The 14,317-nt window shown below is 36.9% G+C and overlaps 1 protein-coding gene across 9 annotated transcripts in view; it reads right to left on the bottom strand.

Annotated features, from left to right (window-relative positions):
• Positions 1 to 1,971: 1,971 nt before the first annotated feature.
• MATR3 (matrin 3) overlaps positions 1,972 to 14,317 on the bottom strand; it is a 28,093-nt gene continuing 15,747 nt past the window's right edge. For 8 of the 9 annotated variants that reach the window (XM_029997636.2, XM_029997635.2, XM_029997630.2 and 5 more), the window contains 11 exons: positions 14,138 to 14,241; positions 12,909 to 12,961; positions 12,277 to 12,402; positions 11,523 to 11,648; positions 11,163 to 11,333; positions 9,713 to 9,844; positions 8,277 to 8,320; positions 7,419 to 7,809; positions 5,368 to 5,761; positions 4,651 to 4,772; positions 1,972 to 3,044 (listed from right to left, as the gene is read on the bottom strand). In XM_029997636.2, coding sequence (XP_029853496.1) covers positions 2,994 to 3,044; positions 4,651 to 4,772; positions 5,368 to 5,761; positions 7,419 to 7,809; positions 8,277 to 8,320; positions 9,713 to 9,844; positions 11,163 to 11,333; positions 11,523 to 11,648; positions 12,277 to 12,402; positions 12,909 to 12,961; positions 14,138 to 14,241 — 1,714 coding nt within the window. In that variant the 3' untranslated portion in view covers positions 1,972 to 2,993. The remainder of the gene's footprint in view (positions 3,045 to 4,650; positions 4,773 to 5,367; positions 5,762 to 7,418; positions 7,810 to 8,276; positions 8,321 to 9,712; positions 9,845 to 11,162; positions 11,334 to 11,522; positions 11,649 to 12,276; positions 12,403 to 12,908; positions 12,962 to 14,137; positions 14,242 to 14,317) is intronic. The other variant, XM_029997634.2, reaches the window with a different exon arrangement.

Below are 14,317 nucleotides of genomic sequence, written 5' to 3' on the forward strand. Positions count from 1 at the left end.
TTATTTCCACCTCTTATTTTAGTAAATTCAGCACAACATGTGGTTTTCTTATCTATAATGGAGGCTTCTCTTTCTACTTATTTCCCCCAGTGTTCGGCAAGCCTAGTGCCTTATTGCACCTCTGCTGAACTACACACATGGCAAAGAGGCAACAGGCTCCAGGGTTACTCTTCTGAGCTGAAATTCATGTATGAAAGCTGGCATCTAAATTGCAGAGCCTGTTCAATATTTCACTCAAGTCTCATGCTTTGTGTGATTTCCCCTCACCCCCTTACAGTGCAGATACAGTTATTTCCAAAGAGTAAGCAGCCCATGGCAACACCACATATCAATTGCCACCAAAGTGTGTTCCTGGCATCTGTCCTCAAGATCAAGTTACTCTGATGCCTTCATCAGAAACTGTTGCAAGGCATGTATTCTCTCTCTGTCCTTTGCGTAAACAGAAGATGTTCTGCAGAAGCAAGTTAGGTTTGACTTACTTTCCAATGTATAGAAGCATCATGTTGCACATGTGCAGGTGCAAAGATTTACATACAGCTCACCAAGGTTTTGAAAGTACATGCATTAGACACCTAACATCCACTGATACTAGAAACAAGAGTTGATGGGAGCAAGGGATTTTCTGACTCTGAAGCTGGACTATGCCACAGTTACTTTATGCCTGGGAATTCTTTACATTTAGACACTAAACATGATGCAACATCCTCCCACAGTTTAATTCCCACCAGTTACACAGGTTAGCATTTGCAACAGACCGAGCACACTAGGTGCAAGACCACTGAACTGCACAGCTATTTAAGATGCAGGTAATAGCTAAGGAAAGGCTACTTTAAAAATAAAACACATAGAGCTGTAATATTTCAATACATTAATCTTGACTGCCATGTTGTAAGGAAACTTAAAATGCTTGGGGGAGGTAAGAATTTATTTTGAAGGTCTCTATCTACCATCTTTAGAGAGACAGGGGATGACTGCCAAACATCAAATGACCGCTTTGAAGTCAGGTCCTCCACTTGGCTGATGAACTCAGCAGCCTCTTGGAGACAGATGAATGACAAATGTCATCATAAGCAAGCAGGGGTCCAAGTACATCCTTGTGACTTCATCAAAATAGAACTGACTGCAGGGCTGCTGCTACTTGTGCTTTCTTTCAGGGGCCTAGGAAAGCTGTAGAGTAGTTTTAAGACTGTATCACTGCATTACATTTAATTGATTTCATGCAAACTCAAACAAAATTTTGCATAGTAATGAGTGCCACGTAGAAAGCAGTAACAGTGCAAGAATGAGTTGCTGCATGATAAAATTTTGTCATTTGGGTCTGCACCTTTAGCTGGTTATTAGCATTTCACCACTCTCTATACAGACAGTCCCCAGAGAAACTGCTACTATCACAGTAGGAGATATTGAAGTTACACTTAATTCTTGCACAAAAGGGATCACACACCTCCCCTTTTTGTGAGGATGCAACAGCAGAAACTTACAACTGGAAAGACAAGGTATCAAGACTTTACTTCCCCAAAACACACCATCTTGTGTCTGCTAAATGTATTTGCTTAAGTAAATTAAATTCATCAAGACTCAGCCTTCTACATTTGAAAACCCTTCTTAGCACCGAAGCCTCCCTGTTGGCCAAGAGGCTCAGGTTGAAAGAGTTGTCCCTAGTCATTTTTACCCACACAAACGTGATGATGTGCCTTGAACTTAAGCCTTGATGAAAATACCATAAAACTCAAGAAATAAAACTGTCAGCAGAATATACCTACCAGTGTTTTAACAAGTGGTATTTTAATTTGTTTGGAAACGAAAGAGGTTTTAGGAAAGAGAAAGAAGTTATGCAGTAAGGTGCTAAATCACAGGTGTTAAAACATGCAAATTTTAAAAAGACAGCTAGAGTTTCAGTGTGGTATCATGAACACAGGAGTAAAGAGTTCAGTAGACACATTGGTTAACATGCCAAACATCTATAACAAATTACTGTTGCCTAGCTTTGTTTATTGGTAAATCACTTTAGTAACCTGAATTCACAAATAAGCAGTAAATAACAAAAACTACAGATAAACACAGGTTACACATGCAAATTCCTGTTCACATATCACATGTGCAGGTACATAAAGAGCACAGTTCTAAAGATTCTTGACGAAACCAGATTTTAACAAAAACTGTTTTAAAATGCAGGTATGAAAAAATTACATGTGAAGAATATAAAGATACCTTTTTACATTTCAGGACTCAAACGCTGCTTTTGAATATACTAGAGATGTATGACAGCTACAAGATTCAAGTAAAAGCAGGAAGAGCTCAAGGAAATAATACTGGTCAGAGGAGAATGGGCATTTACTTTTCACTAAAAATACACGGAATAGCTGAATAGGAAAGTCTATCATCAAGAGCTTAGAAAAAAAAATCACAAAGTTGTAAAGCTGACTAATCACTAGTTTTCCTATTTGCTATATAACAGCAATGACATTAAAAGAAACTGCAATTCAACATTTAAAAATGCAACTTACATTTAAAGCCTTCTCAAAAGTGAAATGCAATGACAGCCTTACACTCGAAATTAAATATCTGCTAGGCTCAGACTGAAATATGGAATGTTCTAGATAAAATAAAAATACAGTGTTACTTTTTATTTTTTATTGAGAATGGAATTGAAAGACAATTTCTGAACCTTGAAAGTAGTAAATTTCACTTCAGTGAAGTTTTCTTCCCGTAGATGAGCTTTCCACAAGGGTGCAGGATTTTTTCTTTAATAGCTTGAAGTGTCAAAACGAAAACTTGTTGCCATTCTCACATCAAGAACAAATTTTTGTCATTAACTTAACTGCATATGCTTTTTTGCTACAACATTTAACACATGAACAGACCTATAATGCCTACTGTATTTCACTAAAACAAAAAAAGAATACAGTATTTCCATCTACTACTTGTACTGCTTTTAAAAAAGATTAACATTAAAAACAAAGCCACTGTTTTCCTTACATCCTTCCTTCCTTTTAAGCTTCCTTCTTTTGCCTGTGGTCTTCTGCCATTTTATCCAGAATTTTCTGTTGAAAGAAAGCAATCATATTTTGGATAAAGAGTTTCTCACAATCACAACATCAATAATAGAAACATAAATCCAATTTTCAAGTTGTAAAATCTGTGAATATTAACTGCAAAGGTAATAAATAACAAGACTGGCACTTCTCCATATACTGAAGTGGAGCTCTCCTGAAGCACCACATTATCATTATGTCACTGAACATACAGCTTGCCACCAGTAAACACCAAATGGCAGCCTCTGCAAGCATTTACCTGGCCCTACTGTTAATGCCTTCCTAATAGGCTGGCAAGCCAAGAGAATTACTTTCCATTTTGTCATGGACTTGTGACAGCGATCGTGCCACTCACCTGGTTGGAATTTGCCATCTATAAAACCAGGGATAAAACATCTCCCCTCCCTAGAGAAGGGTTATTTTGGAAATTTGAGGAATTTGTTACCACTTCGATGACATTTGGCAGCAATATCAATTCATCTATTTATTTACTCTTATTGCTCTCAAAGTGAACGAGACTCCCAGCTAGAGAAGTGCCTTGCCATTTTCAAACAAAAGCTGCATTCCCCCCTCTTCTTCCCCAATTGTAACATTGGTGTGGTTTTAGAAAGTCATTCAACAGCAGCTCGCTAGTCATTTGTGCCATGGAAAAAGCAAATCAAATCATGTTTCATTTAAGTAAGTGATAAAGTTAATAAACTGGGATTATTTCCCCCACTTCCCCTTTTACATCAGGTCTTTAAAGTCCCATAATCAGGTACCTCAATGGAAAAAAAAAAAAAAAAAGCTATGGGTGATGGATGAGGTGGGTTTTTCTCACTACAAGATTCTGCATGGTAATTGATTTTCTGATCTACTCCTCAATGATGTTGTTTGCTTCGTGACATTTAATTGTGCCATCTGCCTTCCAGGGCCCTGTATTTGTTGAGGGTTCCCTATTATTGCAAGGGAGAAAGCAAACGTTTTGAGTCTGAGATGCCACCTTCTTTTCTATGGAACCCCCAGGGTTTGTTTTCAGCTCAATAATCAACTGGTATGAAATCAATTTATGTGAACGCTACATTACTATTAGAATTTTGTTTAGGATTTCCCTTCCTCAGAGGTGACATTTAAAAGCAGCTCACAGTACACAAAGATACAGCAGCAGCATTATCATTCATGCCATGCAATCATGTGATACCTAATCCAATTAGAAATTGTAAAACATGCTCACAAAATCAGAAGTTGCAAATATAGATTTTTTTTTTTTTAATATATAAAAACTTCAGCTTAAGCTCTGTTGACCGGTTAAAAACACTCTCAAAGGGACAACTGGAAGGGATTTGAGTCATCTGTATTTACTCTGCACCACTACTAAGCCTGGCCTTTACTCCAATCTGAATGTCCTCTTTAATCCAAGTTTACAAAAAAAATGCTGAAGCCCATCTCTAAAATGTGTATCCTGAGTATTATTTTCACAAGATAAAGTTTTGGAGAGGTCTAGCTTGAGTTAAAAGTTATAGAATAAGCCAATTTCCACTGCCTGAGTGCTTTTTTTTTCCTCAGTCCAGTCTCGTTCAGATCTATTCCCCAGGAAAGAATCACGCCATTTAAAATGAACAAGTTTTTGCCTTACCTTCAACTTTTGATAATGAGGAAGGCTGCTGCAATGGGTCTTTTTTGCAACATCTTCATTTGTGTAGAACAGGGAACACAATTTGCAATAAAACCCTGTTTTGGGTACCACATAATTCACACCTAGAGAAGTAAACACCACAAAATAAACTAAGAGATCTACTCTACATCATTTCTTTTAATGTCATATGTCATTTCAGCTAAATCTTAAAACCATAATTCACTTTACATTAAAAGCTGCTTTATCTTTAAAAGTCCTTGGTTTAGTTTAGTCAAGCCGGGGCCTAGTAATAACTAAATATGTGCAGGCTTTTTTTTTTTTTTAAATTTAAAAGCAACCTTTCAGATTAAGGGTCCATTTTATCGGTTCTTTCAAAAGAACTAACAACGTTTTGTCATCAGTTTCTGAGTATTTAGTATGAATCTGAACTATTAACCACTATTGTGCTTTGTGCTATTAATGGAATTTGTGTTACTAAAATATACCTCTTCCAATTTAACTTCTGCCTAAGGAAAGTGTTATGGAGAACTGCATGAAAATAAGGGAAAAAAAGAAAATACTAGGGTTAGGGGAGGAGTGAAGAAGGGGAGAAGAGTGGGAAGCCCTAAAATGAAAGGCTCAGAGGCAATGCGTTGCCAGAAATAAAAGTCAAACGAAATGAGAAATGCTACTGCAATGCATAGAGACATATTTGAAAAGAAATGGAAACAGCCTTACCAACAGGAATGTTTGGCTGGTATGGCCCAATCCTAAATTCATCTGGAACAAGAGGTTTCTCTTGGACATTCTTCGTTTCCTGTTCATCCTGGGTGTCTGTATTTTCATGGGCATTTTTCTCGGTATCTTGTGCTGTTGTGGTATCAGAAGCTTCAACAGCTTCAGCCTTCGAACTATCTTCAGGTTTGGTTCCATTTTCTAATGTTTCATTTTCCTGCTCTGGCTCCTCAATCTTGTCTACCTTGATTTCTGCCAAACTATCGTCATTTTTGCCAGCAGATTTTACTGCCAAACCTGACTTGCGGAGTTTTTGATGATCCGAGTCTTCTTCATCACCAACCTCATCTAGAGTGACAAAGCCTTCCATGCTTCGCGGAAAGCCACCCACGTATCGCTGTTGAAAAAATGTTTTCCTCATGTCAGCTTATTCTTAAATGTTTCCCTCAAACTGTCTTAAGTTTCAGAAGAGAAATATCTTCTCCAAATTCCCCGGAAAAGTGCTTAAATTCTTCCTTCAAGACCTACCTCACTCATTCAATATGTTACTCAAGCATGCAGAAGTGTAACCAGCCCTTTTTAAATATACTCCACTGTCCCAGAATCAAGAGTTCAATTTCAGAATTTTTTTTTTTTTTTTGCATCATGAGGGTCCACTGTTTTATCATATGAACATGTGATCTTCAACTTGAGAATTTCAGTATCTTTTTGCTATATTCTTACTTTGAAAGTCCTTCTAACATGAGTATTTTAAGTGGAAGTAATTTTGGAATGCCCAAGTTTTGTTTCTATTCGAGACAGTCCCACAAGATCCTCAAATTCATGCCTGCATAAAAGGCAAAACCTTACCAGAATAATTCTGTGCCCACTAATAGTATGAAAGTTCATAAAAAAAAAAAATTAAGCACTTTTTCAACCAGTGGAAAGCTTGGAGCTTCCACATTAAAAAAAAAAAAAACAAAACCAAAACAAAAAACAAACAAAAAACCAACCGAAAACACACCAAAACTGGAGTTTTCTTAAAATCCAGCTTCATTAAAAGACAGCAGATCTGTCTGAATTCTGATGTTTTTGAAACGTTCCTGCTGATAGGGAGTAGTACTGAAACAGCATCGGCTGTACAGCTGTGCTCTAAGAATGTAGGTCTTCAAGGAAGCAAGTCTGGGTTTTGAGGCAGTTTATCATAACAAATACCCACATAATAAGAAATAATCACTGCCATTTGTATTGGCAGTATTAGTCCCAACACCATGTAACTAGCTTCCTGATAGAAGGATCCCCCAAAATTGAAAACCATGCACACTTCATTCATTAAGAATAAGGAACATGCCTTACTTTTTTGCAAAACAATATTCCAAGTCAATAAAGTTACTAAAACTTTGCATGCTACGCCACGTAACCAAGTATAATTAAAAAGCAGCTGGTAGGACATAAAAACCCATGAGAGTATGGGGTCATCTGGTGAGAGAAAGGAAATTCACAGCAAGTAGCCTATGACTGAAGACACCTTGAAACCAATTTCCACCCCCCCTCAATTGGAAATGGGCCTTGGCTAACCACAAATGGACTCGCCTACCTTTCTGGCCAAGCATAAAGTGTAGATGTATGTACAATTTTGTCCAAGTCTAGATTAGCCTCAAGTCCCAAATATATAATTTTTTGAACATCATTGTTCTGCTCTGTGCTCAAACTACAGCCAGTCTCACAAGAAACTGCTTGGGAGAAAACAGTTCCTGGCTGCTTAGTATTAGTCAAAAAAGGGTTGAAGAGAAAGGCAAGAAAAACCCCAGGAAGCGACATGGGTAGAAGCCCACAAGTTAACAGTTTCCGTCAAAACAGAAACAGTGATTTACAACTGATTCCATTTGCAAGTTGCATCCAATGGCATCTTCTATTTTCTTCACAGGAGCTTTAACACCCGTTTCTCTTCAGACAGGTGTGCCATGCATGTGCTTTAAAGGCCCACAGAAAAAGATCTGAAATAGAGTGTACTGTGGTGTGCTATTTAAGTTACACAGGGTTTTCCACACTCAGGTACCTTGCTATATGATTACCTTTTTAAGCTTCTTCTTTGTTGCTGGATTGGCCACAACATTCCCCTCAGTTTTTATGGTCACATCATCAGCTGTGTCCTTTTTTTCTTCAGTAGTCACATCAGCTAAATTGGCAACATCTGCATCATCTCCTGCTGAGCTGCCACTTTCTAACAGTGCTGCTGCTTCCTCCTCATCCACTAGCAGCTCATCTTCAGATTCAAGGAGTAAACTAGGCTCATCTTGGTCTGCCTGTTCACTGCTTTTAGCACCCGATGGCTCAGCAGCATCATCTTGTTTCTCCTCTTTCACTTTTTCTTCTACACTGCCACTTTCAGGTTTCTGAGTAACATCTGGTTTAGACTTCTTATCACTTGGAGAATCTTTGCTGTCTGGAGAGTATGTTCTCTTTCTGTAAAGAGCAAAGAATACTTGCTTGTAAACCTGAAGAGAGCCCAGAAATGACTAAAAAAGGTAGGTTGTATTTTTCTAGACAAGTCTAAAAAAGATTGTGTTTTAGTCCAGAAAATGGAAGGTTGAGGAACCTTGAAGGATACCATTCTTCAAATATGCAAAAGGCTGCTGCAAGGAGGAAGTGTCCTTACAAGACAGGACAAGTGTTCATGGGTTTAAATTGCAGGAAGGTAAGGCTAATTAAGGACTGGAAAAGATTTCCTGAGGAGCCTGAAGAGGCTGTGAAATCTCCATCATTAGAGGAAGAGGGTAGGTAGCATATTAGAAACAGTTAATCTCAGGGCACAGCAAACAACAATTTGATCTCAGAGCTTGCCTGACTTCTTTTGTCTAATTCTATACTCTGGATAAGGTATTTTCATATTTTTTTTAAAAGAACATTATGCTTTAACAATAGGAGATTACCTAGTTTTATCCTTTTTCAGCAGTTCAACTCCTTTGTTTGGAATCTAAAATAAAATTAAAAAGCATTGTAAGTCACAGTAGAGTATCATTTATACAACTGTTGCAGCATTAATTCAGACCAGACAGCAGAATCTAGCCAAGTGCTTCCAATTATGTAAATCCACAGGTACTCTTCACCATGCCCACCCACCAACCAATTAATAAAATGCTATTAAGTTAGACAGGACATTACCAACCTAGAAATGCCATGTCTTTATTCACAGTAATTATCAGTTATTAAATACAAAACAAATGGGATATCCTCCTCCAGAAAAATCATATACAATTCCCCTTTTGTTTATGAACTGATACAGTGTGGTGCAGGCAATGGCACAGATCAGTCTTAATCTATACCCTTCTCCCTATCATTAGTGGTGGGCTACACAGACTGCTTTAGCAGACTCACAATGCTTCACGTATTTATGAGTTACTGAACAGGGAATTCCACTTGTGTGGCAGTAACATGGAAAACTATTCAATGCATTGGTTAAATATTTGAATTTGCCAGGAAGTGTTCATTTTTGGTGCATGATCATGTGCAATAGTAAGATTTCTTCATATTCCACAATAGAAAGCTTATGTTTTTATGAGACAGCTTGATAGTTCAGATTTCTCCTGCTTTTCTACCTAGTGTCCTAGTCTGATGGACAAAGTCTTGTAATTGCAAGAGTAGCCTGCTGTTATGTCAAAAAAAAAAAAAAGCAGCTATCATCCAACCCTGCAAATATGCAGTTACAAAGTAAGTTTTGACAAAGCTTATTCTTACAAATTAGATCGTAACACAGTCTAGCTATCTAGGTAGTTGGAGTTAGTGTCCACAACAGGGATGAAAAAGCTTTCTGGTGCTAAAGAAAAAAGGTTTTGGACAGCATGCAATACAGGAAATGCATTGTGTTGTAACACTTCATAGTTCAAAATAGAGTCCCTAACAACATTTTGTCTTTTTTTCTGTACACAAGAGTACATGTACAACAAAATGGACAAACCAACCAGCAGCTGTGAAAAGCCAAGAAATAAGCATACAATGTACGAGTACAGAGTTCTGCCACTCAGCTTGATTTTACTCACTGATCATTTTTAGAGGAGCGTGAGAACAAAAGAACCCACATTACAGAACGTTCTAAATGGAGACATTTTAATTAAAATCTACACCAATTACTCTAAAATCTGAATTCTAGTTGTTTGGTTTTTGTTTAATCCGAAAGGAAAATCCTATTACTTTGTTCTAGGCCTCATAACACCACACTCATGCTAAGTAACTGCACTTAAGTAGCCAGAAAATACTAAAGCGAATCCTTCCATTTTACATGTGGCACTGAATATTCAGTGAGTGATAACTGTCTTCTACTTCACTTTACACCTTCAACTACAATTAAAAAACTAAAACCACTACTTACCCTTAACACCAGTTTCTTGTATTTTTCAGATAAATCCACTTTCACACATCTGCCTTGGAACCAAAGCGCTTTGTTGGCACAATGCTCAACCATAGCTAAAGCATCTTCTCTGGTCTCCATCTCAATGAAAGCCTGAAAAGATTAAAACACACATTAAAACCGACTATGAAATACACAACACTTTTGCAGGCAAAGCTATTTAACTTAAAACACAGCGTTTCCAAATGCTGAAACAAAATTATGAGATTCAGCTATATTCAGCTATCTTCAAACTAGCCGTACATCTTAGAATTTACCTAAGTGCTCTATATATCCAAGCTATTCAATTCAGTAATATCTGTCACATAGAAAGTTCTGAAATTAAACAAAAGGCATTTAAATAACCTGCAAAAAAAGGTCACCATAAAATAAAATATGTTTCCAAATAAAAAGCATCTGGACAATGAAACACATTCATTTGGTGCTTTAGTATCTGGGAATTCCAGGGTAGCTAAGAAACTACCCCAGTATTTTATTTTTATTTTTCGAGAGAAGCCTGAAACAGAAAGGCAGCAACTGCTGGTCTATAAGCCCTGCTTTGTGAGGTGTTCCTCCAAGAAACAAGCCTATGACACACAAGTTTGCTGAAAAAGCTTTTAAAAACACATCTGGGCTAGAGTATCATTGGCAGACAGAAGAAAGCTGTTTCTGCATCCAGCTTAGACAGCAAGGGATTTTATTTTCTAGTGAAATAAGGTCAGGGAGGACTTCCTAGGGGTCATACCATAGATTCAAGTAATTTTTCACACCACAAGTGTGCCATTACAGGATTCAGGCATTCATCTCTCTGAAAAAGTGCTGGAATTTCCTATTTAACTCAAGGGAGCAACAAACTGGGACAGCAAAGTTGAAAAAAAATTTAGAACTAAATACTTTAAACCGCTTTTTAGGTTTATAGGAACCATATTTATAGGAACCATGTACATGCACATCCAAAGCCTTTTACGATACACATGCATGCATTATCTTCAAACTTTTTTTTTTAAGTTAGAGCACCACAGCAGGACTGCTTTTGTTTCATTTTAAAGAATGAAAAACAAAGGGTAAATGAAAGAAATGTGTAATAGTGGAATACATTTGTTAATGTTCCATAGGTAGTATTTTTTCAGCCTTAAAAAAAAGTTCCAAGACTCCTAGAAATCTGCATAACAAAAAATTAAGCCTCAATGCTAAATATATGTTCTTCACAGCTGAGGCCTATTCTTTCTTTTTTTTAAAGCAGCTCACATTACAGTAACATTTTGCAGTATGCTAGATACCAAAACACCACCTACATAGGCCTCTAATAATTTCCATATCTATGCTAGAACAGAAAGTCGACACATACACCAGTTAAAGACACGTCATTTCTTCACAGTTAAAAAAACTTAGTTTCAAATTTTCACACATATATGTTCCTATGGTCAGTTACCTGGCTTTTCATTCTCATGAGTATGTAGTTCTTAATTTTTCCATACGGTTCAGCCAGTTTGAGTACTGCGTTGTCAGAGTATCCCGAATGAGGTAAATTGCTGAGGTGAATCACACGACCAAGTTCTGGTTTTGGCGGCTCAGTTTTTTGGTCAGGTTTACCCTCGGGTTTCTAAAATTAAGTGGGAATGAAATTTTTTAAAGTAGACACTACATAAAATATACATGGATGACTGTCCCTTGATTAAGTTGATACAGCTGAGAAGTACATAAACTAAGAATAACTTAAATGCAATGGCCTCACAACACTGACTGCCCTAGATTAAAATCAGGCAGTGTTAAAAAAGCAGAAGTGTTTTACCTTTATTCTTTTGTATTTCTGTGACAAGTGGACTCTGACTGGTTTACCAAACACTAGTGCAGGTGTTGTTGAATAGTATTCTACTGCAGCCTGAGCATCTTCCGTGGTCGACATTTCGATAAATGCCTGAAGTCATATAAAAACAAATTAAGCACTATTCCTTCAAGAATTAGTATTTTTGTTTAAAATCTCAAGCTCCTCCTTGCTTTCCTGTAAAAACAGCTGCATCAAAAATGAAAATTGCCTTTTGGTTACAACATTAACTGACCTGCAAAACTTCACATGAATTTCACATACTTTATTTAGGTGCACAAACAGAACTATTTAGTTTGTTTACATTCCACCTAGATTTGGATTCAGAACATTCAATTGCTTCCTGCTTTTTCTCTTCTATGGTATCAGCTTTTCCACACTCCAAAATACAACACACTGTATGATACAAACTAAGACCAAGTAAGTTTTCAGAGAGTATTAGAACAAGAACAGAATTTGCAAGCACAGTGTATTTTTGAGAAAGCTGTGAACAACAAACAGGAAGGATTTTTTTTAGCAATATTTAAGTTAAAATGCAGTACTACAGCATTTCTGCAAAGAAACATAGCGGTCACTCTTCCTTTCACACGTGACCTTGGTGACACGTGTGCCATCTTGCTTGGTAGCTGAGTAAGTCCTTTTACAAAAATTAAGCTCAGACAGTAAGCATACTAAAGACACCAAACAGCACCCACAGCAGTACTAAAAGGCCTAATCTTACCTCATTGATTTTGTTTAGAATCAGGTGATTTGTAATTATTCCAAATGGTTCAACAAGCTGAAGCAGCTGATATCTCAAGTTCTTTCCCCTCTGGAAATCCATGATGTGAACAACTCTGCTTGTTTCCTGTTGAAGACAAAGCATGCATAAACATGAAAAAAAAAAATGTGTATCAGCTGACCTAAACAGAAAGTCTGTCAAGGCTCAGCTCTACTTGGGGTTTTTTTTGTGTTTTTTTGTTTTTTAAATTTTTAAATCTTCAAGCAGTAACCAAAGCAAGATGCATATAGAAAAGGCACAGAACCTCCAGGGATTTCCACAGAGGAAGATGCCTGCCATGCCAAAGTTGCCTTTCTTGTATGTTCATGTCCCACAGCTTCATCAGAAGAGAATGTTTAAATAGGGTTTGTACAGTTTTGGAACAAATATTTTGTAGAGTACTTGGCACAACAAAACCCCAATCATATTCCAAAGCTTCAGTATTTCCACACAAATAAATCCTAAAAATCTCACTTTTAAAGACAATCCATTCATTTAAAAACAACAACCAAAAAAATCTTATGAAAGCAAACAAAAAGTATAACATAAAATTGTGGTTTTTTTAAAAAAAACAACAAATTTTTAATACTAACCACTCTGCCCTTTTGCATGTGTCTTGGTCCTTGCATATTTCCATTTCCAGCTCCTTTAAGAAATTAAAAGAAGGAGCAAGCTTAGTTCAACCTGCAAGACTAGTATTGTATTAACACATCTCTTCACAAGTTCTTAAGAAACCAGAATGACATCAAGTTTCAAAAACTAATTATTTCCTTACAGTCTGAAAAGGCTGATAATTTGTTTATTTCAGAGCTCTTGTAACTTGACATCCTCCTTCCTGGTCATTCTGTTCAGTTTAACATTAGAGAAAGAGCTGCATTTACTGATGTGCAGAAATAGCAGAGAGTAAGTAAAGCCCATTGAAAAAAATATCTCCTGTTTTAGAGTAAGATTTGCCATAGCAAAATGTCTCTGTACACAAAAGCTGTGAGATCTCCAAGAAGGATACACTTTTCACTATTGAGGTTTTTAGGTGCAGAAAAAGACTCCTAGTTTTGGTTCTAAACCAGTACAAATTCTATCATAATGCCCATTTTACTAGGAAACACCTGAAAAAAGCCTTTCAGTTAGTTAGGCTCAAAGTCAAGTTTGAGATGTTTTGAAAAATTAACAGTGTTATTTTAATGAAATTAAGTATGAATGCACCTATAATCTAAAAATTCCTTTAAAGTGTCTGAAATACTTGTACTCTGTCAGGATACATAGGTAAATGAATTAGTTTTGCTCTTTTAGTCACTTGAACTATTTAAAAGGTAGAAAGTAACAACTTCAGACAAGAACCTGATTCTTAGCCTGCCTTCCTGTGAAGAGGCTTGCATCATCTATCTTCCCATTTCTCACTTGCTATTCAAATCTATTTGTCAAATTCATTTGAAATTAAGGGGGAAAAACACTTAGGACACTGAATTCTATCAAGTTTCACCAAAAAAACCCCACCAACATGTAGCTAATAAGAAGACAGATACAAAAAAATTATAGACAGGAAAAAATACAAGTCCAAAATGTGTGGATTAATCAAACACAGTTAAAACCCAGCCATAATAATGTGACTTGTACTTAGCAGATGGTAGAAAGGTGAAAGTGTGGGATCTGAGCACCAGTCTTTGGCTAGGGAGGGACTAAAATATTTAAGTTCCACCACTTAGAAAAGTGAGTGTTTTGTTTTGTTGTTCTAAAACACTGGTAACAAATTAAAACAAAATAAGGGGGGGGAAAAAAAATCAGGAACTTAAAACTTTCAAAAGTAGGTGCCTGTTGATGTTACCTCTTGGCCCAACAGGAGGTCCTCCAAGGTGAAACGGAGGTGGTGGTGGTCCCAGAATTCCTGGTGCAGGGTTTGTGGATTGCTGCAACATAAAGGGATCACCCCTAGAAAGAGGGGAAAACACACCTTAATTTTAAACCAAAAAACTGCAAAGCTTTCATTCTCAAAAAAACCCTAATT

This window comes from Aquila chrysaetos, chromosome 22 (assembly GCF_900496995.4).
Source record: "Aquila chrysaetos chrysaetos chromosome 22, bAquChr1.4, whole genome shotgun sequence".
Lineage (NCBI taxonomy): Eukaryota > Metazoa > Chordata > Aves > Accipitriformes > Accipitridae > Aquila > Aquila chrysaetos.